Source organism: Rhineura floridana, chromosome 10 (assembly GCF_030035675.1).
Source record: "Rhineura floridana isolate rRhiFlo1 chromosome 10, rRhiFlo1.hap2, whole genome shotgun sequence".
Classification (NCBI taxonomy): Eukaryota; Metazoa; Chordata; class Lepidosauria; order Squamata; family Rhineuridae; genus Rhineura; species Rhineura floridana.
Window position 1 is genome coordinate 66,996,616 of NC_084489.1, and position 25,757 is coordinate 67,022,372.

Sequence of the window (25,757 nt, forward strand, 5' to 3'; positions counted from 1 at the left end):
CCCAACATTGGTGAGTTTCCAGCATTTGTTGAAAACTCTTCATTTCTCCCAACCCCTCCCAAATTAGCTCATTAGTTCATTTCTTCAGTTTTCCGTTCTTCTTGTTTTTTATTTCTTAATGCTGTTTTTCTTATCTGTATTATGTGTTACATTCTATTTCTGTTCTTCACTTTTTATTGTTTAGATGTGCTGTCCTTTGTATTTTCCATGTTTGACTGGAGTCGGCTCTTACTGGAGATGGTAAGCTGCTTCAAAGAGGAAGAGGAAGTTCTTCAAAAAGTGGGGGATCAATTTTTAAATAAAGTAAACTATTTTAAAGAGCATTGCCATATTCCAGAATAGTGCAATATTGCTGGTTCAAGCATGCCTCTCCTTACCCTTACTTACAGGCACTGTCTCTCAGCCTAACTTACCTCACAGGGTTGTTGTGAAGATAAAATGGGGAGGGGAGAACCATGTACATCACTTTGAGCTCCCTGGAAGAAAGGCAGGATATAAATGTAAGAAAAGAAATGAATAAATAAAAACATAAGAAGAGCCTGCTGGGTCAGGCCAGTGGCCCATCTAGTCCAGCATCCTGTTCTCAGAGTGGCCAGTCAGATGCCGACGGGAACCCCGCAAGCAGGACCTGAGTGCAAAAGCACTCCCCCCCCATACACACTCACTCATGGATGGCCAGTTGTTCTAAGTCTGAGGAAAATGTTAAGGCAGGATAAGGAGAAAACAGTAGTTGGAGAGGGATGGACTTCCTGGTTCATTGGCCCTAGCCAATTCACTCTTGCAAGAGACAGTGATGGCCACCAACTTGGATAGCTTTAAATGAGAATTAGACAAATTCATGGGAGATGCAGCTATCAAAGGCTACTAGCATGATGGCTAGGCTCTACCTCCACAGTCAGAAGCGGTATGTTTCCGAATACCAGCTGATGGAAACCATAGAAGAGGAGAGTGTTCTTGTGCTCAGGTCCTGTTTGCAGGCTTCCCATAGGCATCTGGCTGGCCACTGTGAGAACAGGATGCTGGACAGTTTTAGGCTGCATTAATGGAAGTATAGTTCCCAAATTGCATGAAATGTTAGTTCCCCTCTATTCGGCACTAGTTAGGCCTCATCTTAAGTACTGCACCCAGTTCTGGACACCACACTTTAAGAAGGATGCAGACAAACTGGAACAGGCTCAGAGGAGGGCAACAAGTGACTAGAAACAAAGCCCTATGAAGAGAGACTGAAAGAACTGGGCATGTTTAACCTTGAGAAGAGAAGACTGAGGGAAGCTATAGTAGCACTCTTGAAAGGTTGTCACACAGAGGAGGGCCAGGATTTCTTCTCTTTCGTCCCAGAGTGCATCACACAGAATAATGGGCTCAAGTTGCAGGAAGCCAGATTTTTACTGAATATCAGGAAAAGCTTCCTAACTGTTAGAGAGGTACAACAATGGAACCAATTACTGAGGCAGGTGGTGGGCTCTGCAACACTGGAGGCATTCAAGAGGCAGCTGGACAGTCACCTGTTGGGTATGCTTTAATTTGGATTCCTGCATTGAGCAGGGGGGTGGACTCGATGGCCTTACAGGCCCCTTCCAACTCTAATGTTCTATGATTCTATGACTAGATGGGCTATTGGCCTGATTCCACAGGCTCTTCTTACCTTCTTTTGATTGGACAGTCTGACTATATGGGTCCAAGTGAACTATGCCAAACAGGGCAAGTCACTCTACTGCACCATTTTCTTCAACAGCTCAAGGGCTGAAACTTACTTGGTCAGTTGTGCTTTGAATGGATAATACTGATTAGCCAACAGTGCATAGGCCAGGAGATATTAGCATTTTTAAAGGATGAACATTTCTGATCTGAACAAAGTTGGAAATAAACACCTTGTTGCTGGGCCCCCAAAGTGATAGAGAACTGAGGTTTGCACTCCAATCCTTAAAATATATGGCTAGTTAGATTAGATTTGTATTTTTGCAAATCACTGCAATGTCAAGGTAGGGTTTCCTTCTGAGAGTGCTGGAGAACAATTAGGACTGCACCGTAAGTAAAAGGAAAGATAGGCAGGGGGTATAGAGAATTTCCCTCACAAGCTGAGAATGTATTCCAGAGTCTTTCACAGAGAAAGAGAAGCAGCAGAAGCTCAGACCTGTGATCTCATTTTGGCAGGTGCTCAGCATTTTATATTTATTTATTTACTTAGTTATAAATATATTTGTATGCTGCTACTTTGCTTTAAAAAAAAAGCAAAGGGGTTTACAACAAATTAAAAAATACAGTAAAACAAAGGTCAACTATTGTTAAAATACATGTTCTTAATTGCCTGCATAAGCCTGGCAGAACAGAAAGGCGGCATTTAAAAGTTAAAACAGAAGGTGCCTGCTGAATCTCTGTTGGCAGAGAATTCCAGAGAACTGGGCCAATGCCACTGAAGGCTCAATTTCATGTCAATGCTAAATGAGCCTCGCCAACTCAGGCGATGACTCTCCTGCTGATGATCTCAGTGATTGAGCTGGGATATAAGGGTTCAAGCAGTTCCTAAGATACCCTGGACCTAAGTTGTTCAGGACTTTGTAAATTAATAGAGGGACCTTGAACTAGCTTGGTAGTGGATGGGCAGCCAGTGCAGATGTTTTAAGAGAGGTGTCACATGTTGTTGGCCATGTGCTTCCATCAGCAATCTGGCAGCTGCATTTTGCACCAGCTGGAGCTTTCGAACCAGGCCCAAGGGCAGCACCATATAGAGCGCATTGTAGAAATCTAGCCTGAAATCCGGTATCCTGTAAAGTGGGGGTGGAGAACCTGTGACCTTTCATATCTTCCTGGACTACAAATCCCATCAATCCCTGACCATTGGCCAGAGAATCTAACAACATCTGGAGGTTGCCGATCCCTGGTACAGGACTCAGATATTCAGTGCAGAACTTGGAAATTCAGTACTGCACTAGATAAACTGGCACAATGGGAGCACAGCTGAACACCCTCACCCAGGCAGCATTCTCTGAACATTTGACTCAGTAGCAATGCTGACAATATCCTTAAACTGTGAATTAAATAAATCAACAATTTTTTAGTCTAGTCCTGCAGACTCAGTTCCAAGGGAATGTGCTGTTTTCTGTTCAAAATTTGTAGAGCTTTCAACACAATTTAGAGTCTCGCCCAAGAACATAGTTTTGGGGCCTATCTGTTCTCCGCACTCTCCAATTGCAGGTTCACAGTCTATAAAGCAAATCAAAAGGACAAATGGCCCTTTAAAGAGCTAGTTTCCCCAGAGAGTTTTTCCTGAACATCTGCTCTCATTATCTGGCTCTTATGTGTGAACGTCCTTGGAACCTCACAATTTATTTTTAATCTCCATGAGAAGCAGAAAGGGGGGGTATTTATTAAGATTGTTTATTGTTAAGATTTTTTTGTTTCCTTTCTACAATTCTATTTTTGTTCAGTGGAGAGAAGCAAATGGATTAAACTATGGTGACTGAATGGGAAGGCTGAATTCTCCACTGTGTTGCAACAGAATGAGACATACAGCCATGTGTAGGGTTGCCAGGCTCAGGGCCTGAGACTGATCCTGTATCTTTAGGAGAAGAGAAAGTCAGCCAAGTGCAGGTGTTCTTGCAATACCGTAATGGGAAAAACCACAAGGTGGAATTCTCCCTTCCCCCACACAACTTTTAAAGATACAGAAGACCTCTTGGAGGCCGGGCCTGGCAACAATACAGGATCAGTCTCAGGCCCTGAACCTGGCAACCCTAGCCATGTGGCATTCCTAATACGAGACAGTAATACCTCAGTTAACAAAGTAGATGTGTTCCTGGGCATTACTTCTTTAACAGAAAATTTGGTACCAGAGATAGGAATAACATGGAAAGAACAGAGATAGGTTCCTACACCTGCTCATAGATGGTGGGGGCAGCTTCAACAGGGGCTTGAAGGATGCCTACTCAGCACCCACCCACTCCCACTCCTTCCCTTCCTCTGAATCTTATGGGATCCTTCCCTCCCCAGCCCTGAGAGAAAGCAAGAGATCTCTTTAATGCAAAGCAAACACATAGGCTTGTCAGTTTCACCCTAGCAAAGCAAAGACAGGACTTGAACGTTTATCCATAGCAAAGCAAAGACACAGTTTGGTCAGTTTCACCTTAAATCAGAGGCATGTCAGTTTATTGATAGCAAAGCAAAGACACATACCGGTCAGTTTCTCCTTAAAGCAAAGGCACAGGCTTGAAAGTTCGTCCGTAGGAAAGCAGAGCTGGTCAGCTTCACTGTAAAAAAAGGTTTTAGTTAAAAGCAGCTTCCTTTCTGGATGATTCATTAATTGAGATATTACTGTACTTTTGGCAGCATTAACCATTAGACTACATCAGCTACAGAATAAGGCTGTAACCAAATTAGTATTTTTGATGTGGTGTAATTATTTGGGAGTGTCCTAGTGTGCTTAAAATGTGCCTTTTCCTAGAACCCTGGAAAATTATCTGGAGATCATAAAAGTATGACTGCTCTGTAGATAATTTAAAAGGGTAAAAAGTAAAAAAAGACTGACATGGAAGTATTCTCAAAAAACTGCCATTTGTATTAATTCAATTTAAGGCTGTGTACGCACCAGGGTGTGAATGCACACATGGGTTGCACAGAGCTGATTTTGCTATGTGCACTTTTGTGCGCTTTTCATCGACACATGAGCACTTTCAATCACAGTTTCTAGTCCACACTAGTGGACAGTGCTTGATGTATTCCATCTGCATGTGTTGTCCTCTGCTTAATTACTATTTCCTGTCCTCTGGAATTCCAGAAACCTGAGGTCCATTGTAGACAAACAGACAGGTATTTGTTTACCTGTGCATGTGCACCTTTTTATTGTTTTTCTGTGAATTACCACATTAACTTTCACCAAAGTCAAAGTTTCAAAGATTTTTCACAGTGGGCAAACAACCTTGGTAGGGCAAAGAATGACCAGGCAGGTGGAGGCATGGACATCTCCGATCTCCAGACCCTTCCCCCAAACACAAACATCAATGTTGCAGCTCAGAAAAGAACATAAAAAGTGCATTTCACACACAAGTACACATGGCCAAGGTAGGACAGGGAGAGCAATCTGGGAGAAAGGGATTTGGAGACAGCATTTTTCTTTCTCTCCCCCCTTTTCCTTTTCTCCCTCTTTTATGTGCAAGGGTGTTTTTACTTTTAGTACAACTGTTTGGGGCAAGAGCAGTTCTGCACAAAACAGTTTTAAACGTAAAAACAAAATACTGCAAACTTGCCTTCAACAACAACCAGCAAATGGAAGTAGGGGACATGGTGATAGACAGCACCCCGCAAAATGTCACCATACATTTAAAAAACAAGCAGAACAACTATACAGTGCACTTCAGTGTATCCACACTAAGGTAACATGTAATTTTATGTTGGATTTTTTCCCTTACTGCATCATCCGCAGATTGGGAAAATCTGTATTAACTGGGGGCAGGGAGTGCAGGCTGCTGCTTGAATGAGAACAATATGAAAAACATGCACACAGGAAATGCATAAAATCTTTTTTAAGCTGCTGTGTGTACATACCCTAAGACAGGGATGGGGTTCCTGTGGCCCCTCCAGATGTTGTACAACAACTCTCATGATCCCTGCCCATTGGCCATCCTGGTTAGGGCTGATGGGAGATGGAGTCCAACAGCATTTTGAGGGCCACAGGCTCTTCACCCCAACATATATGATTGAGATCAGTTGTTTTGGAACTGATAGAGTAGCAAATTTCTGAACTGCACAGAAACTTCTTATGGGTCAGACAGAAAGTGTATGTGTATGGGAGGTAGTATGTCATATGTGAATTAATTTTTAATGCAAATCCTGGCAGAGGACAAATTGTGGGCTATGATCAAGAGCCAGGAGAAGCCCCTGAATAGACACTTTTATAACCTTGTGGCCAGGCTGCTGTAGGTAAGCTAGTGAAGCAATGCCTTTCCAAGGGCCCCACTCTGTTTTTTCAAGTACCACCCAGCCTTTGAAGATGATAAGCCAGACAGGATTTTGTTCTTAGTATAACACATTTTTGTAGTGCCTTGACATGTTCAAAACTCTTCATGCACACTACCTTGTTATAATCATTACAACAACCCTGCATAGTAAGACCAGATCCAATGCTAGTAGCACAATATATTATTCCCTCCCTCAGTAGATGGGAGAAGCTGTACTGGTTTCAAATTTCATTAGCTTTGAAATTCATTTCCTGCCTCGTGACTTTCAAAATCCCTCAGATCTGCTACAACGGGGAAAAAATCCCAAAAATATACAGGTTTTCTTTTATAAAAACATGTTATAATAAAAACAACACCAATATAAAAAACTCAAACCATCTACATTAGTGGTCAATTTAAAAGCTGCTTTTGTATTTTGTAAAGGGATTTATTATTAAATTTATACCCTGTCTTTCTACAAAAGTATATAAGGTAGGTGGTGATGCATGGGACAGAAAGCATGCATGACCTAGAACTAAATATAAAACAAAAAGGGAAAGGAAAAAGCTAGATGGAGCTGTGGTGTGTGTGTGCATGGATGCATGGGTGCATGTAGGGTTAGCCTTGCTGGCATTTGTACAGGATGATATTTGGGGGGGGGAGCAGAGGGGAGAGAATACTCTAATTTTTAAAAAGCTATATGAGCATTCATAATATAGTAACCAGACAGCCCAAGCCAGGGAGGTCAGTAGTTCCTGGTTCATTAAGCCGACAGGACAGCAAGGCTAAGCAAAGAGGCAAGGCAAGGCAAGGCAAGGCTAAGCAAGGCTAAGTAAAACCAGCAGCTTGGAGGGAGATCAAAGCAGTGGCAGCTGGTGGCTCCATGTCAGTGGGGCAGTGAACTCTGCTCCAGGTTTTAGTCTAAACTTTCAAGGAGCTGTCCAGGGTGCTTCAGCAGATCTGAAAGTGGCAGGAAGGAATGAAGGCCCGTGTTTTCCCAGAGAAACTATTTCAGCTTCAGAACAAAGAAAAAAGATTTATCTCCAACAGATGCACCAGCTAGCATAATGGTATTTGGATTTCCTGCAACACCCTAGGAATGTGTGCCTTTATTTCACATTAAAACACTCCTCTGGAAAGTATCCCGGCTAGTTGCCCCTTTAACATGTGAATGTCTCTTCTGAAGGTTCTTCCAGTGATCTGGTCTCTGCTTCAATCCCACAGTTATCAGGCAATTGGGCAGTGCAGGGCAGCAACAGGTAGAGTTGTGATCATTTCCATAGCAAATTAAATCCATATTAACCTTGTAAAATATGCTAAAAGCAATCAACCAACCTCCTATCACAGACAATAAAAATAGTCACCTCCATTTAAAACTACCTAAGTGATCGATCTAATAATGAGAGGAAAGCTTTTATTATTGTTAGCAACAATATTCCTGCTACTGAGTTTTTGATATATAGACTTAGAATGGCGGCGGAGGCGGCTTAGCCGGAAATGACGTTATATCCGGAGGAAGGCAGAACCTAATTTGCCGTCGGGAGTCGTCGCTGCGGCCTTCTGCGCTGTGGGGGCGCCCCGGAGCCTGGGCGGGTTGGTAAGCGATGGCTCCGGTGTCTCACTCGCGGAGCCCAGCGGGGTCTCCGTCCTCACGACGGGAGAGGAGCGATGATTCAGGCAGCCCGTCTCCGCCCAGGTCCACCCGAAGCAAGAGGTCTCGAGCCCGGTCGCGCTCCCGGTCTCGGTCCCGCGAGCGCAACGGCTTCCGGCAGCGGCCTGGCCCCCCGCATCACTTTGGCCACCGGCACGGCCCCGAGCATTACGGCAAGGAGCAGGAGGAGTCGCTGCGGCAGAGGCGATTAAATGAGAGAGAGAGAATAGGTGAACTCGGAGCACCTGAAGTTTGGGGATTTTCACCAAAAGTTCCTGACCCAGATTCTGATGAACATACCCCTGCCGAATATGAAGATGGGACATCTAAAAAGAGCAGCTCCTCTGATTCTAGCTCAGAAGAGGAGGAGAAGAGGAAGAAGAAGAAAAAGAAGAAGAGAAAAGCTGCTTCACGTGAGGAGGAAAAAAGGAAAGCCAAGAAGAAGAAAAAGAAGCACAGAAAAAAAAAGGCCAAGAAAAAGAAGAATAAGAAGAGCAGGAAAGACTCCAGCGAGTCAAGCAGCGAAGACTCCGATGACGAAGCATTACAAGAGGATGATCTCTGGATTGAGAGATCAAAAAATGCAGATGCTGTGGATTTCATAGGACCAGAAGCTCCTATTACCCATGCCTCCCAAGATGATCGGCCCTTGAACTACGGGCATGCTTTACTCCCCGGTGAAGGCGCTGCCATGGCAGAGTACGTAAAAGCTGGAAAACGCATCCCCAGGAGAGGTGAAATTGGCCTAACCAGTGAAGAGATTGCATCGTTTGAGAAGTCTGGCTATGTAATGAGTGGCAGCAGGCACCGGCGAATGGAAGCTGTGCGTCTGCGCAAAGAGAACCAGATCTACAGTGCAGATGAGAAGAGAGCCCTGGCCTCTTTCAACCAAGAGGAGAGGCGAAAGAGAGAGAACAAGATTCTGGCAAGCTTCCGGGAGATGGTCTATAGGAAAACCAAGGGCAAAGACGAAAAATGAACTGGATGCTCTTCTTGTGACTAGCACAGCCTGGAAGTGGTATTAATAAACCTCACCTGTTAACAGCGATTTGCAAATGGGTGTCCGGTATCACAGCAGGGTCTAGTGCTGCCTGACCTTTGGAAAATGGCTTGCGTTCATCAGATATATAGACTTAAAGGTGGGGAGGCCATTATCTTACACAGTAAGAAGATTCTCTATGATCCGGGAAGGAGAAATACAGAGATTGAAGCCTGTCACTTTTCTTGCCAGAACATTGTTATGAGTGTCTTCAGTTAATTCAAATTTGCAGTAATTTTGCTGTGTAGGACAATCCCCTTGTTTGCTCTTCACTAATTCCTTATTATAACATATTCCTTAAGGTACAGAGGCTATATAAAGATGTGTATCCCTGAGCTACCTCTGAACCTTGGCTGAGAATTAATTCCAGGTGGGTGATGGGCCTTGTGGTATACTCTAATCAGAATAAATAGGATCTAAAAATGCCGGATATCCCCAGTGCAAATTGCAGGAGACATTTTCAGCCATGCCAGACAGAAAGATCTGGAACCAATCAATAGCATTCTTCTAAATATGGCACAATAACCAAATGCTACAATGTATATATATATCCACCAAAATAAACACAATGGACTATCAAATCGTATCAAAAATGGTTTTATTAGATTGTGAATTATAAAAGAGACAGCAGCAAACCCATCAGGTGCACACACATCACAAAACACAATTTTGAAAAAGCAACTCAGTATTAATAAAATACTGTGAGAGCTAGAGTCCTCAGTGATTGCACCTTGTGGTCACTTTTATGCTACCTGTAGAGTTTAATGCTCAGTTTGCTCACAAAGGTTCTATGCTGTGGGTACACTCCACAGTTCAAAAATCACCACAGCATAAACTCTACACTACAGGAAGCACTCCACTCAAGCTGTACGCAACAGTAACCAAACAACTGAAAATCTTCAATATATTCATCTTTTGCAAAAGCCCTGTGGCTTAGAGAAAAAAAATTCTATTCCAGTTTTGCATTCTGGAAAGTAAGGCTTGAAAGCAAATCTAAGGGGCTGATAGTGGTAGAAGAAATGAGGAGCTCCATATCTTGGATGTCTTGCGTATGCCTATGAGAAATGGAGATATTCTTACATGCATTGAATAACGCTGGGAATGGCTCTCTCAGAGACAATGAAAGCTTCTTCTTTTTAATCTAAGGCCCTGGGCACATGCATCAACCAGATAATTGTCTTCTCATTTTAACGAAGGAAAACGGGGCAATGAGATAAGTGCTTGAGCAATTTTGTTTAGAGTCAAAAAAAGAAAAAACTCTGACCCAGTCCATGAAAAGCACAAGAGTGCAAAAACATGAGTGTTGCTAGGGCTGGTTACAAAATCCACTAGGAATAGAACATCCATTACATCAGAAAGAATAAGTAAAATCTTTGCACTTTAATAAGGAGCTTATTAAAAAGGGATTTAATGTGCTCCACTTCATGACCTCTAATCTAGCAGTTGTTAACACAACTGGTTTCTTAGAGTCTCTGACATCAGGCTTTGAGGACTGAAGCTGCCCTGCAAGCAAGGATTATAAAGGGACACCAGGCATTGATAAGAGAGCCAGTGTGGTGTAGTGGTTAGAGTGTTGAACTACGACTTGGGAGACCAGGGTTCAAATCCCCACACAGCCATGAAGCTCACTGGGTGACCTTGAGCCAGTCACTGCCTCTCAGCCTCAGAGGGAGGCAATGGTAAACCACCTCTGAATACCACTTACCATGAAAACCCTATTCATAGGGTCGCCATAAGTCAGGATCAATTTGAAGGCAGTCCATTTCCATTTCAGGCATTGATATAACTTGGGAATGAACGAGAATCAGATTGTGAGGAAGTGTGGCCTTATATTTCCTCTACCAAGTGGCTGGTGATTTTAGCATTTTGCCAGCCCAGTCTGCATATTTGCAAAGTGAGATCCACCTCCTTTGTGTCCTTTAGCCTCTTTCTCTGTTTCTGTGTCATTCATACCCCTAAGAGAACAGGCAGCATTCTGGGAGAAGAAAGAAAAGTGGGTCTTGGAAGGAGAAGAATGTGAGGAAATGCTAGAGCTGGCCCTGAATAGAGTAAGGAATCTAAAGCATTCCTATAGAAAACTAGGAACCAATGTGCTTCGCTTAAGGCATGGGACTGATCTGCATAGGCTTTATGCTTTCAAAAGTAGGGAGCAGTCACTACCTCTTTATCCCAGAATCCTGGGATATAACGTGATATCTGTGCATCTAGCAGAGACTTAACCAGTTTACAATCTCCATCTTTGAACTGACTAAAAGCTGACTTTAGAGGTACAACACCAAACTTAATTTTTGTATTTTTTTACCCCTTGGCTCCCCAACCCTTGCTTTGTGGAACATTTTGCCTGATTTTCTGGAGAATTTGAAAGCTTGCCACTACTTTGTGGCATTTTGGTTGGTCCTAATAAAGGTATTGCCCAAATGTGGATTTTGGATGGTTGTTTTTTTAAATGAACATTGAGTTATATCCAGTGCAGGTGTGGGGAACATTTGGAGCTCAGATGTTGCTGAATGACAACTCCCATCATCCCTGGCCACTGGCCATGCTTGCTCATAGTTCAGCAACATCTGGAGTAGGGATGGGATCTGTTGAGTGATGCTGGTTCAAAAGCATTCTGTCAACATAACAGTCCGATATCGATTCAATTACTTTCTCTGTCCACTAGTTGCTGCTTTTACCAATCCTTTTTCCCTCACCAAAAATAGATATTAATATTAATATTGATATTTTGAAAGGAAAATAATTTAAAAGCAACTATCAATATTTTGAAAGGAAATACCAATAAAATTTATATTTTAGAGGCTGATTTCTTTTTAAATCCATTTTTGAAAATAGCTGTAGAAAATCACTACATATAAATCAGATCTGCAATGATAGAGAATAAGCAAATTAATGGAAAATTCAATACCAAATCCAAATTGGGCAGAATTCTAGCACATCCCTAATCTGGAGGGCCAAAATGTTCCTCACACCTAATCCAGTGCTGGGGCTATTTAGAGCAGACCCATTATGTTAATTATTATTTATTTGTTTATTAAATCTACATCCCATCCTTTCTCCCAAAGGGTGCCGAGAGCAGCAAAGAAAAACACTAAAAGCACTCTGAAACATCTTAGAAATAAAAGACTTTAAAACATATTAAAACAAAACATCTTTAAAAACATTAAAACAAAACATGTTTAAAGCGTCTTTTAAATAACAGCTTTAAAAACATATTGAAAAGCAATTCTAGCCCAGACCCAGACTGGGATAAGGTCTCTACTTAAAAGGCTTATTGAAAGAGGAAGGTTTTCAGTAGGCGCCGAAAAGATAACAGAGATGGTGCCTGTCTGAAATTGAAGGGGAGCGAATTCCAAAGGGTAGGTGCCACAACACTAAAGGTCTGCTTCCTATGTTGTGTGGAATGGACCCCCTGATAAGATGGTATTTGCAGGAGGCCCGCCCTCATCTGCAGAGTGCAGTGATCGACTAGATATATAAGGAGTAAGACGATCTTTCAGGTATATGGACTAATTTTGATCCATTCATTTCAATTAGTCTACTCTGAGTATGACTATACAACCCATTGCCTTTTTAGGAAGCCAATTGCTAATCCAATCTATTAGCCCTCCCTCGCAGCATCCAGTGACTGGTGGTGCTGTGTGGCTGGGATAGCATGAGAAAAGAGCAAAGAAACAGAGATGGATGTAAGTGAATACCTGCCACTCCACCCAGCCAAGACTCTTAATCAAAGGCCAACCACATAGTGCAGCCAGAAGAAAGACAAAGGTGCAACCATGATGAAGCTGTCTAGTGGCTGTTCTAATGTGTACTTAAACCTATAGAGTTGATCCCTATCTTTGTTTCCAACTTGGTAAAGTCTGCACACTAACTTGCATGTGCGGAGGTGTTTGCATGAAACAGGGCTGAGGAACTTCATGCTGGAGGTTGACTGTGGCCCTCCAAGCCTCTGCATCTGGCCCTCAGACCTCTCCTCAGGCCACACCATTCACTGGCCCTGGATAGCAATGGACATGTGAAGAAAATAAGCCTACTATACAAAAGTAAAATGTATCTTCATTGCTCCATCTAATTCTGCCTCTGGTCCCACCCACCCATGACTAGTATGTGGCCCTCAGAAGGTCATCCAGAAGAGAATGTGGTTTTAAAGCTGAAAAAGGTTCCCCAGCTCCAGTATAAAACCACCTCCAGGAGGAAATTGCCAGAGTTTCTGCATCAGATAGTATGCTACTTTTAAAGCTGTCTTTCTGATGAAGTAATTTTGAAACTTTTCACACACAGTTGATTTCAGATGAGGGTGCCCCCTTTGAAATTTGAAGTGGTAAAGTCAGCTCATGACTCCTCGTGGACCTCTGCCACAGAGGGAGGCTTTTCAGTTGCCATATGGGCAGACCGGATGTCTAAATTGGTCCTGTTAGCCTCCTCAGATGTCAACGTATGAATTACCTCTGTGTCCACGTCTTCTTTGGTTGAGGAAAACTAACCTTGGAGAAGGTTATTGTCATTTAAAACATGTATATCCCATCTTAAGACCATCCACAAGCCGGCTCTCATTCCATACTAAAAACAACAATGCAAATACAAACATCCCACTCCTCAAAATACAGTACTACAAAGACCACAAACAGCAGGACTGCAACAGTATGACATTGCTCAAGCCCTCTCCCAAGATCTTTACACAGCCATGTCTTTGCAACAGAGCCAGCCCGAGACATTTTGCCACCTGAGGCAAAGGGCAAGATGTTCCCCCCCACTCAATTCCATGTACAAAAGTAAACCATACTGACAGTTGAATCTTACTGCAGTAATAGTGACTGTGTAATGTGAGTAGGAACTAAAGCGATTTAGAAATGGTTGTATGTGGGGGGGGGGATCACTTCTGAGTAAGACCAGCAAGGAAAGAGAGCTAAGTATCTGACTAGTTTCAGTTTTGCATATAGTTTGGTAGCAGCACACTGCTAAGTAACGTTTGTTCCTTCTAATCCAACCACTATAGATTGGACAGTGTCCACCACACCCAACAGCAGCAGCCAGTTTAGGGTGTTCAAGGCACGCTGTGCGACACACACAGCTCTGTCCTCCATCTGAGGAGAATGTCTGGAGATGGGACTCATGAGGAACAGCCGAGGAAGGGGTTGCCATCAATATACATGCATTACAAAAATAAAATGCACGTCCTTCTTGAATTGCATTTGGCGGCAGCTGTTCAGAATCCTAGATTTTTCTCGGACACAGCAATTTGCAGCTTTCTCCTTTTGTACCATTTCCGAGCAACTGAGCAAAGTAGAGAAGGGCCTATAATGCAGGGCAGTGAATTGGAGACACGGCCAGTAGTGTAGCTGAGAAGTGCAGAGTCCCTTCATGATTGTCACAACCACACCCCCTCCTCCCTTTTTTTGCTGCAGGGTTGAGAATTAGTTCCTTGTTAATGCCTTCTCCCACAACAACAGATGTCCTTAAGCATGAAAAGGGAGAGTGTTAGCTACTGAAAAGAGTCTTCTCAGTTGCTGGTTCACCTCCTTTCATTTTGATTGGCTCCAATCAGCAGAAAAGGACAAGAAAGCATGCTAAAAGACTATTCTCAGTGGCTAACACACTCCCCTTTCAAGCTGATTGGCCCATAGGACACTGGAGACATAGGGACCCTGCTCCCCAAAAAGTAAGGGTTCTAAGGCACTCCCCAAGACCCCAGATGACTACACCCCTGGACATGGCAATAGCCTTCAGTCAGAGGTTAGAAGAATGACAAGCAGCTGTCCCCAGAAGGCTCTCATTATCCTCACTAAGAGTCTGGAATGGAACAGAGAGCATGCAACACCTCAGGGCCAGTTCCAACTTCTTTATAACATCAGAAGCCTTTCAAAGTAGGCAAGTCATGATCCCCTGGAATTTGCCTGAAAATTGAATTATTGACAGGCATTTACCGTACACCAATTTAGTGCTACACTGTAGGTCAATAGCTGCTTGCGGACGTTTCCAAATGATACAGCACGCTGAGTGGGATTTTTGACAGCGATTTTTCAGGAATATGGTAAGCAGCTGCTATCAGCTACAATTATAAGGCATGACATTCACATGTAGCAGTACACAAATAATGCATTGCTAGAAGTCACTTTTCTAAATATTTTGATCTGTCAATTAGCTAAGACCTCAGTGAACAATTCCATGTCAGCACTGGAATTCCAATAACGTAACTCCCTCCCTATTTCAGCAAACCAACGATACAGTTGAAGAGATCAGGAGGTTACATGGTTTTAGGCGACTTGGACAAATGTCATCTAAACTGCTGGAGTGAATTAAGTCATCAGATACTTTTGTCAATATTGGACAGGATGCTTGAGATAAGGGTGTTTCTCTGTCTCAGCCTCCCATTTGGACATGTAGGACACTTAGGCAAAGGATGCAGTGGAGGTGTTGAGTTGAAGGACAGCTGCATTGCCTAAGGCAGGGGTGCAGAACCTTTTTCAGAAAGAGGGCCGCATTCTCTCCTGGACAACCTTCTGAGGGTCACGTGCCAGTGTTAGGGGAGACAAAAAATGTTAATTTTACCTTTGCTAGTTCTTATATATACTCACACCCCTCTCAAGCAAGATACATTATCAGAGTTCAAGGACACACTTGAGAAGGAAATGAAGCAGGGTCAGTGAGGGAGTGGCCTGGAGAGAGTTCAGAGGGCCAAACAGAGAGGCTTGACCTCCTGGGCTGAGGTTTCCCACCCCTGGCTTAAGAGATGGGTAGGGATATTGCTTAGACATGAGAGGAAATGGAAAAGAGGGGCAAAGTCATAGAAGTGGGTGAGCTGGGTTTCTCAGACACACATATATACACAGGGTAGGAAGCTGCCATATTCCAGATCAGATAATTGGTTCATAAAGTTCAGTACTGTTGACACTGACTGGCAATGGCTCCTTCCAAGGTCGGAGTCCCCCCCACCCCTACTTGAAGGTGCCAGGAATGTAACCCAGGGCCTTTTGCATCCAAAGCATGTGCTCTACCACTGACCTACAGCCCTTCCTCATACGTTTTGGAAAAGTAAACAGCAAAATGGCTGCTTCATGCTTAAAGTTCATCACAGCTTTCCAAAACCCATGAGACAGTGTAGTTTTCCTTTGATATCTGAAATCTAACAGACTGTGAACCACTTTGCCCATATAGAGAAGGTGCCCAAAGAATTATCTGCGAACATAACATTTTGATGCCTTAGTTGTGCCTGAATGGGAGACATCAAGTGTGCCTCATCTAAAGTATCTGAGCTTACTGAAGGAAGAGTGGCACAAGAAAGAATGAAAACCAATAATTTAGGTTATTGGTCCAGAGCTAAATAACAGAACTGGAGATGGAATCTGTTTAAAAGCCCATTTCATACCAACACAGTTCATACACACATCAGCACTTCCCCCACCACATAACCTATGTAAATTAGGCCATAATGTATCACAAGCCCAGGACAGGCTCATCCCTAGGTAGAATGGGCTGGAATCATGATCCTGGACCCTGACCTAGCAAAGTGGCTGGGCCTCCAAAACAGTCAGGTAGAAAAGAGGTAGCAGCCCCTTCATATGTCACTGTCGGGGGGGGGAATCCTGTTGAGCCAGCACTGCTCTTAAAATATAGCCTAAATGTTTTCGCTGGACAAAGGATGCCAATTATCCCATTTGTGACAGCAGGCAGATCTAAGAACAGTCCTCCAGTGCAACTTGTTTTGGGTGTACATTGCACCAGAGGGCAGGAGAACATTCCTTATGAATCACAGCTATGCCTTTTTTTCCTGGTGTCAAAAGCACATGCTCCTCCCTGACTCAACCAGCTTGTGAAAAATGATTGCCTCATTCCTTGGAGTTCCTTATGATCCTTGTGCAATTAAAATTACTTCCCTTTTGTCCCCGTGCCTGTTACAATACTGAACAGCTGTGTTGTGAGTGGGAAGGTATGATATAAAAAAGGCTGCCTGTTAGGATATACACAACCCTTTGTTGTGGAAAAAACAGAAGTGCTCTTGTTATTCTGGGAGCAACAACAGTAGTTTAAGCTGTGCCCACAGATGATACCTTGGAAACCATGAACATCTTGATTAGATACCCTACTATAACATCTCTTTAAGGCTCTTAAGGACCTATGAACTAAGATAGCCTGAGGCATGTGGGTGCCAGAGGAAGAAAATCCAAATGGTGTCCATCCCTCCAGTGGTAAAACTTTAATTAAGTAACTGACAGTTTCCTGCCCAATAATGGCACCCCACAATCTACCACCTGAGGCATGCTGTAGCATCCTGTCTAAACTGGAGAGCACTAGCCCTCTTGCCTGAAAGAATTTTGAACCAAGATGAAATTATAGATCATAGAATAGTAGAGTTGGAAGGGGCTGTCAGGCTCACCCCTGCTTTCACCACTTTGTCAGGCCCCTTCCTGTCAGGATCCCACCTCAGGCCACCACCTGCTAGGATCCCACCTGTGGCTACCGCCTTGTCACGGTCCCACCTCAGGGTCCTGCTCTCAAAATGGTTCTCTCACCGGCTCTAGAAAAGATCTCTCAAGATCCCACTGCTAGGCAGCACCACCAGCCACTCCCTGTTTAACAATATTGCCTTGAGACTTTGCCTTAGTCTCCTCCTGGCTTATTGCTTCTTTGTGTCTGGGTGCACTTGCAGGCCACAACCCCCCTGTATCCTTGTGCCTATAAAGAATACAGCCCTGGGTTGCTCTGGGCACTTGATGATGTTACACTATCTCTTCACTGCTGCCACCATTGATACTGTTTCTCCACCTTGGTATATGCCCTGCCCACCCTTCTGGTCTGTGTAACCCAGCCAAGGATCAGACGTTAGGTAAACCAAGAGATATTTATTTATATACACAGGAATAACAAGATTACTTAAAGGTATAGTTTAACAAGCGTACGGTTTCATCAGATGCATTACTCTTTATGTTTCTTTATGTCAATAACCTGCCTCACTACCCGCCTAATCCAATCCAACCCACAAAACCAATTCCAACCTCCCTCATCAACCAACCGCCTCAACCAACAGAACTCCCTCTCAACTGTCATCCTCTCATTTATACCTTCAGACACTCAAACGCTCAGCCAATCATAATACAACATTCTCTAGCATTCCAGCCCATGTACTCCCCTCTCTCACTCAGTCTACTTACCATATATTCTCTAATAAACACACACTTACCATATTTACAGTATTATAAATACAGGGGCATCACAGGGGCCTACAAGGCCATTGAGTCCAATCCTCTGCTCAACACTATCAAATCTCCCATTCTGTTTTGGAATTATGCCTTTTGTTGCCTCCCTCTCCCCATTTTCCTTTTCTTTTGTGTAACTTTTTGCACAGCTGCAAAATGGCTAAGGGACCCTCTTTTGAGTGATAACATTTTTTGAGAACGTGGACCAAATATGAGGAGAGAGAGGAAGGATGTTTAAACAATAGAATGAATTTATTGGACAAATAAATACAATCCAAACCTGTTCTGGGACTGTCCAGCAAATGACTGCATTGAGACAAGGTACACATTTGAATGGTGTATATAGTTATGTAGCTGAACCTGACAGAATGGCACTCAAAGGCTGGCAGACACGGTAAGGATTGCACCCCAAGGCTGTAACCCTAACCATGCTTGTTTGAGAGTAAGTCCATTTAACACAATAGAATATTTTTGAGTAACACCTTAGGATCATGCAGCACAAGTGTGAGGTGGGAACTGAGAATGTCATGGCTCAGATTTGAGCTCAGGCATGAATGTGCTAGGCAAGCCACTTTTTTTTAGCCCTAAAACACAATCTCTCTCTCTCTCTCTCCCTCTCTCTGTGCAAAGTAAAGATAATTATATAGGCACATTTGTGCCTACACAGTCAAGGAAGAGGTATTACTAAGCATACTGATCTATGCTACAGGAGTGTTGGAAGGATTACTAAGATAATATACACAAAGCACTTTTAACATTCTAAAGCATGCTTTAAAACTGTGTGGCTGAATGCTACCTAAGCAACATTTTTTGTGATTGGTTATATGGATGCTAAGGACATATCTTTGACCAATGACAGACTGATTGCATCTGTGTCAGCATAACCTAGTGACCCAATCCTGCAAGACATACACCAACGGGGTAGGATACAAAGATTGCAGGGCCAGAGATTTTTGCTGCAACATGGTACTTTGGAAACACCGCAGCCATAGAACTGCTTCATGCATCTGACTTTTAACATAGCCTTCCAATTGCTTTTCTTTGTGTGCTTTATTTATTAGATTCTAAGCCTGTGGGATAGGGCCACATCTCCAAACTTTTGCATGGCATTTAGAACAGCAGCAGGTGGAATAAATTGATAACAATGATTATGCAAGTCATTTAGTGTAGTGCACCAGATAAGAGTGTTGGGCTTGGATGCAGGAAATGCAGCCTCAAAATCCTACTCAGGCAGAAAGCACCCTAGCCGGGTGTTCTTAAAAGCAATGTTTGCCTTGGGAGGAAAGATTATCGCCCTCCCATTTAGCCTGCTGCAGTCATCATAGAAATCGCCCTTTGCATTGCCCTCTGTGAAGGAAAACCAGATCTGAACATGTAAAGTGGATCATAGTTTTTCATACTCCTGAGCCAACTAATAACAACAAACTCCACAGAAAATACCATCTATTTCTGTGTAGGCACTGAATCTACTTCCATGCTGTCATGAAAGTATTCCGATTGCAGCACTAAGCACACACTTTTGTCACTCTCTTCGGTGGCATATCTAGTAGAAAGCTACACTACAGTGATATTTATTAGGTCACATTGGTTGGTGTCTAACTATGCAAAACTATTGAATTACACAGAACCCTCCATCAGGCAGACATACCTAATGTGTAATTCAGAGCTCTTCCCAATCCAAAATACAGTGTTTGGTGGAAAATAGCATTTTTATGTGTACAGTTGGAAACATATTCTGAACTACTATATTTTTCCACTTCAAATATAAACTAAGGAAATATATGCATAGAATAGGAAATACATCCTCAACCACTGTATTTCAGTTCAAAGTTCCTCCAAGTTACCCTGGACCTCAGTCACTGTCAGCAAAGCTGATCCAGACATCTATTTTCATTTTCTTAAAATGCATTCGTTCAATAGCAGATACAGGTAGCCCGAACACTCCTTGTCGCACACAGACCCCTGGATCAGACTCCTGTTCACAGCCTCCTCATTCAGACTGAAGTAACTGCATTTTTAGATTTTAGATTGTGAAGACTAGTTGCTTTGTTAGTTTTAAGAATTCAAGGACTGCAAATCAGTCCTTAGTTTGTTCAAGATGTGCTTACATTGCATGCTAGGGAAAATTAACATGACAATAGGAAAAAATGAGGGTCCCACACATTTGCTCACACAAAGAACATCTGGTGTGAAGCTGAACTAGAATTCCTAAGTTCCTAGCCTGCATCCAGAACTACAGTCTTGTGCAGCACAGAACAAACCGACCTTCTATTCCCTGCCAAGCTCGTCAGGTTTTGTCACTGATGCACTGCGCCCCCATGTGGTGGGATTTTTAAATATACACTTCTTACCTTATTGCTTGTACATCATCCTCTATCCTTCAAAGCTGGCTACATTCCAGCCAGCAGCGTCACTAGTGGGAGTGCGGGGGGGTGCAGACCTCTGGTGCGCGCCCTCCCAGGGGCATGGATGAGGTGGCTGGACTTGCGTGCGTGCGCATGCACTCAAGGCCAGCCACCCCGTCCATGCCCCTGGGACGGCGCGCGCCAGAGGGGCACCCAGCCAGAGAAGGCCTGGGAACGCCGGTGCGCCTCCCTCGCCCCGCCGACGCTGCTCCCGGTCTCACCTATCCGCTCACCCACTCGCTCACCTCCAAGGAGTTGGAGCAGCCTTGCCGGGCAATGGTGCGGGGTGGCTCTGGGTGTCACCCCCCTCATGGTGACACCCAGGTGCGGGCCGCACCCTCCGCACCCCGGTAGTGACGCCCCTGATTCCAGCTCCTCTTAAATGCACACTTAAACGTTTATTTGCATTTAGTCAATTTTCATAGTAATCTTGGAGTGGTTTAACAATCAATCTCTCACCCCAGGGAACTTTGGGAACTGTAGCTCTGTGAGGGAACCAGGGGTCTCCTAACAACTCTCAGCATCCTTATTGGGGGAAGCCATGACTTATTACAGTGGTATAATACTGCTTTAAATGTATAGTGCAGATGGGGCCTATATCTGTCACTTTTAGTTCCAGGGCACTTCCAGGAACGAGATAAATTGCTGTATCTGGGCTAAGTTAGTTGCACTGAAATAAACCGGACTTCAGTCCCAACTAACTTTTCACATTCATTTCATTTCAATGGGGCCCAAGTGCAATTTGGTGTGATCCAGCTGGATTTGTTTGGCACTGAGGTTTCAAAGAAGATGCTTTATGTACAGGAACTTTGAGAATACCTAGCCAATTCCTTGAAATAGGCCAGTTCTATCTCACAGAGACATCACCTTCTCATCGAGCTGACCCCAAGTCATAAAACACAGGCTGCAAAGGAAAGAAATATGGGTAAGACCAGATGCTTGACTGTTGTGGTTTATTTTAGGTTTGCACAGTTGTGCTTACAAATTAAGAGGTGCATTTTTGTGAAAGCCTCAGTATCTGTAAACTGAAGTAATTGCATCCTGTTGCCCCATTTACTTGTTCCTCAATTTCCCTCCCCTTCTGTTAGTGTCTCCTCTGTGTTGATGTAACAATTGTAAAGTGCCATGCACATCGCTGACTATTATTATATTTTAGTTAACAATATGAGTAGAGCTTGCTGGATCAGGACAGTGGCCCATCTAGGCTAGTATCTTGTTCTCACAGTGACCAACCAGATGCCCATGGGAAGTCCACAAGCAGGACCTGAGTGCAACAGCACTCCTGTCTCCTGCAGTTTCCAGCAACTGGTTTTCAGAAGCATGCTGCCTCTGACTCTGGTGGCAGAGCACAGCCATCATGGCTAGTAGCCACTGATAGCCTTATCCTACACAAATTTGTGTAATCTTCTTTTAAAGCCATCCAAGTTGGTGGCCATCACTGCCTCTTGTGGGAGCGAATTCCATAGTTTAACTATGCACTGCATGAGGTAACTATGCGCTGCATGAAGTAATAAGTTGCCACAAGGCTACCATCAAATCAGCCTTAGTTTTATCCTCAGATCTATTGTAAATGCCCAAAGTTTTGTATGGTTTCATAAAGGTGCTTAATGCTTTAAGAGCAGGGGTTACTCTCCAGGAGTTGGATTAAAACTTCAGTCATTCCTGACCATTGGCCATGCTGGCAATCTTATACACAGTGAACGTCTGAGTAGATATACATAGGATTGTACTGTCAATCTCAACACATTGCTATGGGAGGAAGAACCAGTCTGCAAGGCAGCTAAACTAGCAATACTCGGCCAAAGTACTCAAAACTCTGTTAGTAGCAATTAAAGATTATTCTGGCCAACCATCTCTTATGAGCATTTAAAAAAATACACACACATCACATGCAAACCCACCCTAGGCTTGTGCCACTGCACAGGACAACAAAGAAAGGAAGCAAATCACGCCCTTTAATACATGGAGCTTCAAGGTCATAGTCAATATTGCAATAAATGCTAGTTGACTGACCTACACACACCATTTATGTTCCAATGCTGAATTTGCACATGGTGAATCAGTAAAGCTGCAGCCATGCAGCTAATTGTTAACTCCTTAGTGGTGTGCATTAGCACATAGCTAATTCCTCGAGACAATGCCAAAAAGCATTGGTGAACAAGTGTTCTCTTCTGCAAATAGCATAAACTAAGGCTTCTTGTGCATTCCAGAAGTAATAAAAAAGCAGTACAGGCCTTAAGATGATTTTTTAAAACAGAAAAATGCATGTTGTTTTCCTTCCTGCCACCTCTTCCAAGTGGGCATGATGTGGCTTTGAGCTTTATTCCTTGCATTTCTCTCCAAGCTCCTCTTGTCCCCTAGAGGAACAATACTTGCCTTGTTTCCATTCAGTGACCTGGTGCAAAGATTAACATGCTTGAGTGGTTCTTCCACTATATTCCATTGTGCTCATTCCGTTTAAGGGGTGATGCTATTGGGGTAGACAGAAGAGGCCAGCAGGACTGTGCTTCAGCTGCCATGCAAGACACCGCAGCTCATTTGCTTTTGTCATTTAACAACACACAGTGATCAATCTGGTCAGGTACAGAAAACCTGAAACCAACAAGAAACTGAAATGTATAACACCAGTTGTTCCTGGAAAGGATAGATCATAGAATCATAGTAGAGGTGGAAGGGGCCTATAAAGCCATTGAGTCCAACCCCCTGCTCAGTGCAGGAATCCAAATTAAAGCATACTTTATGCTTTAATGTTTATTATGCATTGAAGAAATAGGTTAAACTCCTCTGTGCACAGTAAGAATACATACACACACAAAATCTACTGTATTTGTACAGGAACTAGCATATCCCAGTGTCTAAATATGCCAACAAGAATCATCTGGTTGGTCTCTGTGAGAACAGAATGCTGGACTAGATGGGCCATTGCTCTGATCCATCAGGCTGTTCTTATGAGTTGACACAAATATCTTTATCTATGTCAGTTCTCAAGAGTGCCAGTCCTAATATAGCCAGAACTGTACTATCCATGCTCAAGCAGGAGATATCAGCAGGATTTCGTGGGGGGAGCTCAGTGGTTTTGAAATATGAATATATATGTATGTGGAATGTGCACTTGGTAAGTTTTCCCAATTGTAGCAGTGTTGAGTGAACATTTTCATAGGCTGACATTATTCCCTTAACTGAAAAAAATGTATTAAATTTATATCCCACCCTTCTTCCCAAAGGAGCCCAGGGCAATTAAGGATATAAAACTACCTAGTCACTACTTAAACTTATTCTAGTAGGTTGCTGGCACAGGGAAGGTTGCAGTGCAGCTCATAGGCAACATGATGCTCTTATGTACAGAAATCCTGTGAAGTAAGAAGCCCAGCTTTCAATTTTTTTAAAAAAAGGCATTGCTAGTTCACAATTGTAGTTGCATGTACAAGAATAAAGTTCCAAAACTTGCCATTTTAGTTTGTTTTGCAGAGTTAAAATAAGAAACAGAAGCACCATATGATGTAGCTGTTGCTAGACTGTACCATTTCAGACTGAGGTGGAAGATGTTTGGAGTAACTGCCCCTATATAGCATCTGAGGGAGATGGTTCTAGGGTAGACTTTTCCCAGAGCTAGTTTTGGGTAGAGACACATTCACTGTTCAGCCAGTTCCAGCACATCTCCACCACCCTTTTCTAAAATGGGGGTGCATGGTGCTAGTCAAACCCGCCCCTCATACTGTAAAATCAGATGGGATCAGCTTGAGTGCATTTTTTAAATTCACTTCAAAGAGATTTAGCAACTGATCGGCAGATCAACCCATTCCCCCTCCAGGTGTGGCCAATGGAAACACTTTGCTGTAGGCAATTAGTGTGCTCACAGCCTTTGAATGGATAGGGAGTATTCTCTGTGGTGTGCAAATAGGTGATCTGAAGTGGCACAGTTGCGCAACAGATGCACCATGTGGGACTTCCATTTACATATTTTAACTCTAAAATCCTTTTATCTTTTTTCATATTTGTGGGGTAAAACAAGGACAGCATACTAATAGTCTGAACCATATTTTACAGCATTAATGTAATGTCATCAGCATGTAGAGTGTTTTACAAAGTGTAAGAGAACAGATCCCTGGGACAAGGAGCTTGCAATCTAAAAGCTAACGTGGGGGATAACAGAGGAAAATGAAGGCAGAAGACAACAGGGGAAGCATGTGCAGTTATTTGAGGTTTCACGGCACAGGTGAGTGTAGGAACAGACAGCTTCTCAGTTGTTTAAGCTCCAGTACAGTTACAGAAGTTGGCTGCCCTGGGCTCCTTCGGGAGGAAGGGTGGGATATAAATTCTACAAACAACAATTTATAGATGTTAGTGTTATTATTATTAATTACATTTCTATCCCACCCTTTCTCCCAGAAGGAGGCCAGAATGGCAAACAAGGGACAAAACTCTCAAAACATATTAAAAAGCAGTTCCAACACAAACACAGACTGGGATAAGGTCTCTACTTAAAAGGTTTGATGAAAAAGGAGGGACTTCAGCAGGTGCCAAAAAGATAACACAGATAGCCCTGTCTGATTTTTAAAGGGAGAGAATTCCAAAGGGTAGGTGTCGCCACACTGAAGGTCTGCTTCCTATGTTATGCGGAATGGACCTTCCGATAAGATGGTATCTGCAAAAGGCCCTCACCTGCAGCATGCAGTGATTGACTGGGTATATAAGGGGTAAGACAATCTTTCAGGTATCCTGGTCCCAAACTTTATAGGACTTTGTATACCAAAAGCAGCACCTTGAACTTGGCCGGGTAGCAAATGGGCAGCCAGAACAATTCTTTCAGCAGTGAGGTAACATGTTGGTGATATCCTGCTCCAGTGAGCAGTTGTGCCACCACATTTTGCACCAGCTTCCAGACCAACCTCAAGACAGCCTCACACAGAGTGCATTACAGTAATCCAGCCTGGAGTTTGGACATGGGCAACAGTGGTCAAGCAATCCCTGGTCCAGAAACATCTGCAGCTGTCTTACCAGCCAAAGCTGGTAAAAGGCACCCCTAGCCACTGAGGTCACCTGGGCCTCTAGCAACAAAAATGGATCCAGGAGCACCCCAGACTATGACCCTGCTCTTTGAGAGGGAGCACAACCTCATCCAAAACAGGCAATTGACCAATTATCCACTTGGAAACCACCTACCTACAGTACCTCTTCCTTTCTAGGATTCAAAGTCAGTTTATTGGCCCTCATCCAACCCATCACCAAGTCCAGCCACTGGTCCAGGGCTAGCATGGCCTCTCCCGATTCAGATGTCACAGAGAAATAAGAGTTGGTTGTCACCAATGTGTCAGCTTCAGGGCTGGGGGCTGGGCAGTAACGAAGCAGCCAGCAGTTAGCTGGCAATAAATCAGTCAAGGCCAGGCAGATAATGGAGGCCGGCTGGCAGAAGAAAGGCTTGACAAACTAACCAGTAGCACTGTCCAAGAGCGTCGTCCAGGTAGGGAAGCAGAGTTCAGAAAGCCAGGGGTCCAGTCGGAAGGTCTAGAGGCTAGTAACGGTGTTACACACGAGGGG

At 43.5% G+C, this 25,757-nt stretch overlaps 1 protein-coding gene and 1 long non-coding RNA gene across 2 annotated transcripts; one reads left to right on the forward strand and one right to left on the reverse strand.

The window, feature by feature from the left end:
• Positions 1-413: 413 nt before the first annotated feature.
• Positions 414-25,757, reverse strand: LOC133365228 (uncharacterized). Its single transcript, XR_009758132.1, has 3 exons — positions 25,652-25,757; positions 4,174-4,247; positions 414-476 (listed from the first exon to the last, which is right to left on the reverse strand). It is a non-coding gene; the product is annotated as an uncharacterized LOC133365228 (long non-coding RNA).
• On the forward strand, positions 7,437-9,308 carry LOC133364963 (NF-kappa-B-activating protein-like). The gene has a single exon (XM_061586079.1). The coding sequence runs from the start codon at positions 7,538-7,540 to the stop codon at positions 8,561-8,563; it is 1,026 nt and encodes a 341-aa protein (XP_061442063.1). The 5' UTR covers positions 7,437-7,537; the 3' UTR covers positions 8,564-9,308.

Coding starts and splice junctions, on each gene's coding strand:
- LOC133364963 (XM_061586079.1), top strand. CDS start 7,538: ATGGCTCCGGTGTCTCACTCGCGGAGCCCAGCGGGGTCTCCGTCCTCA.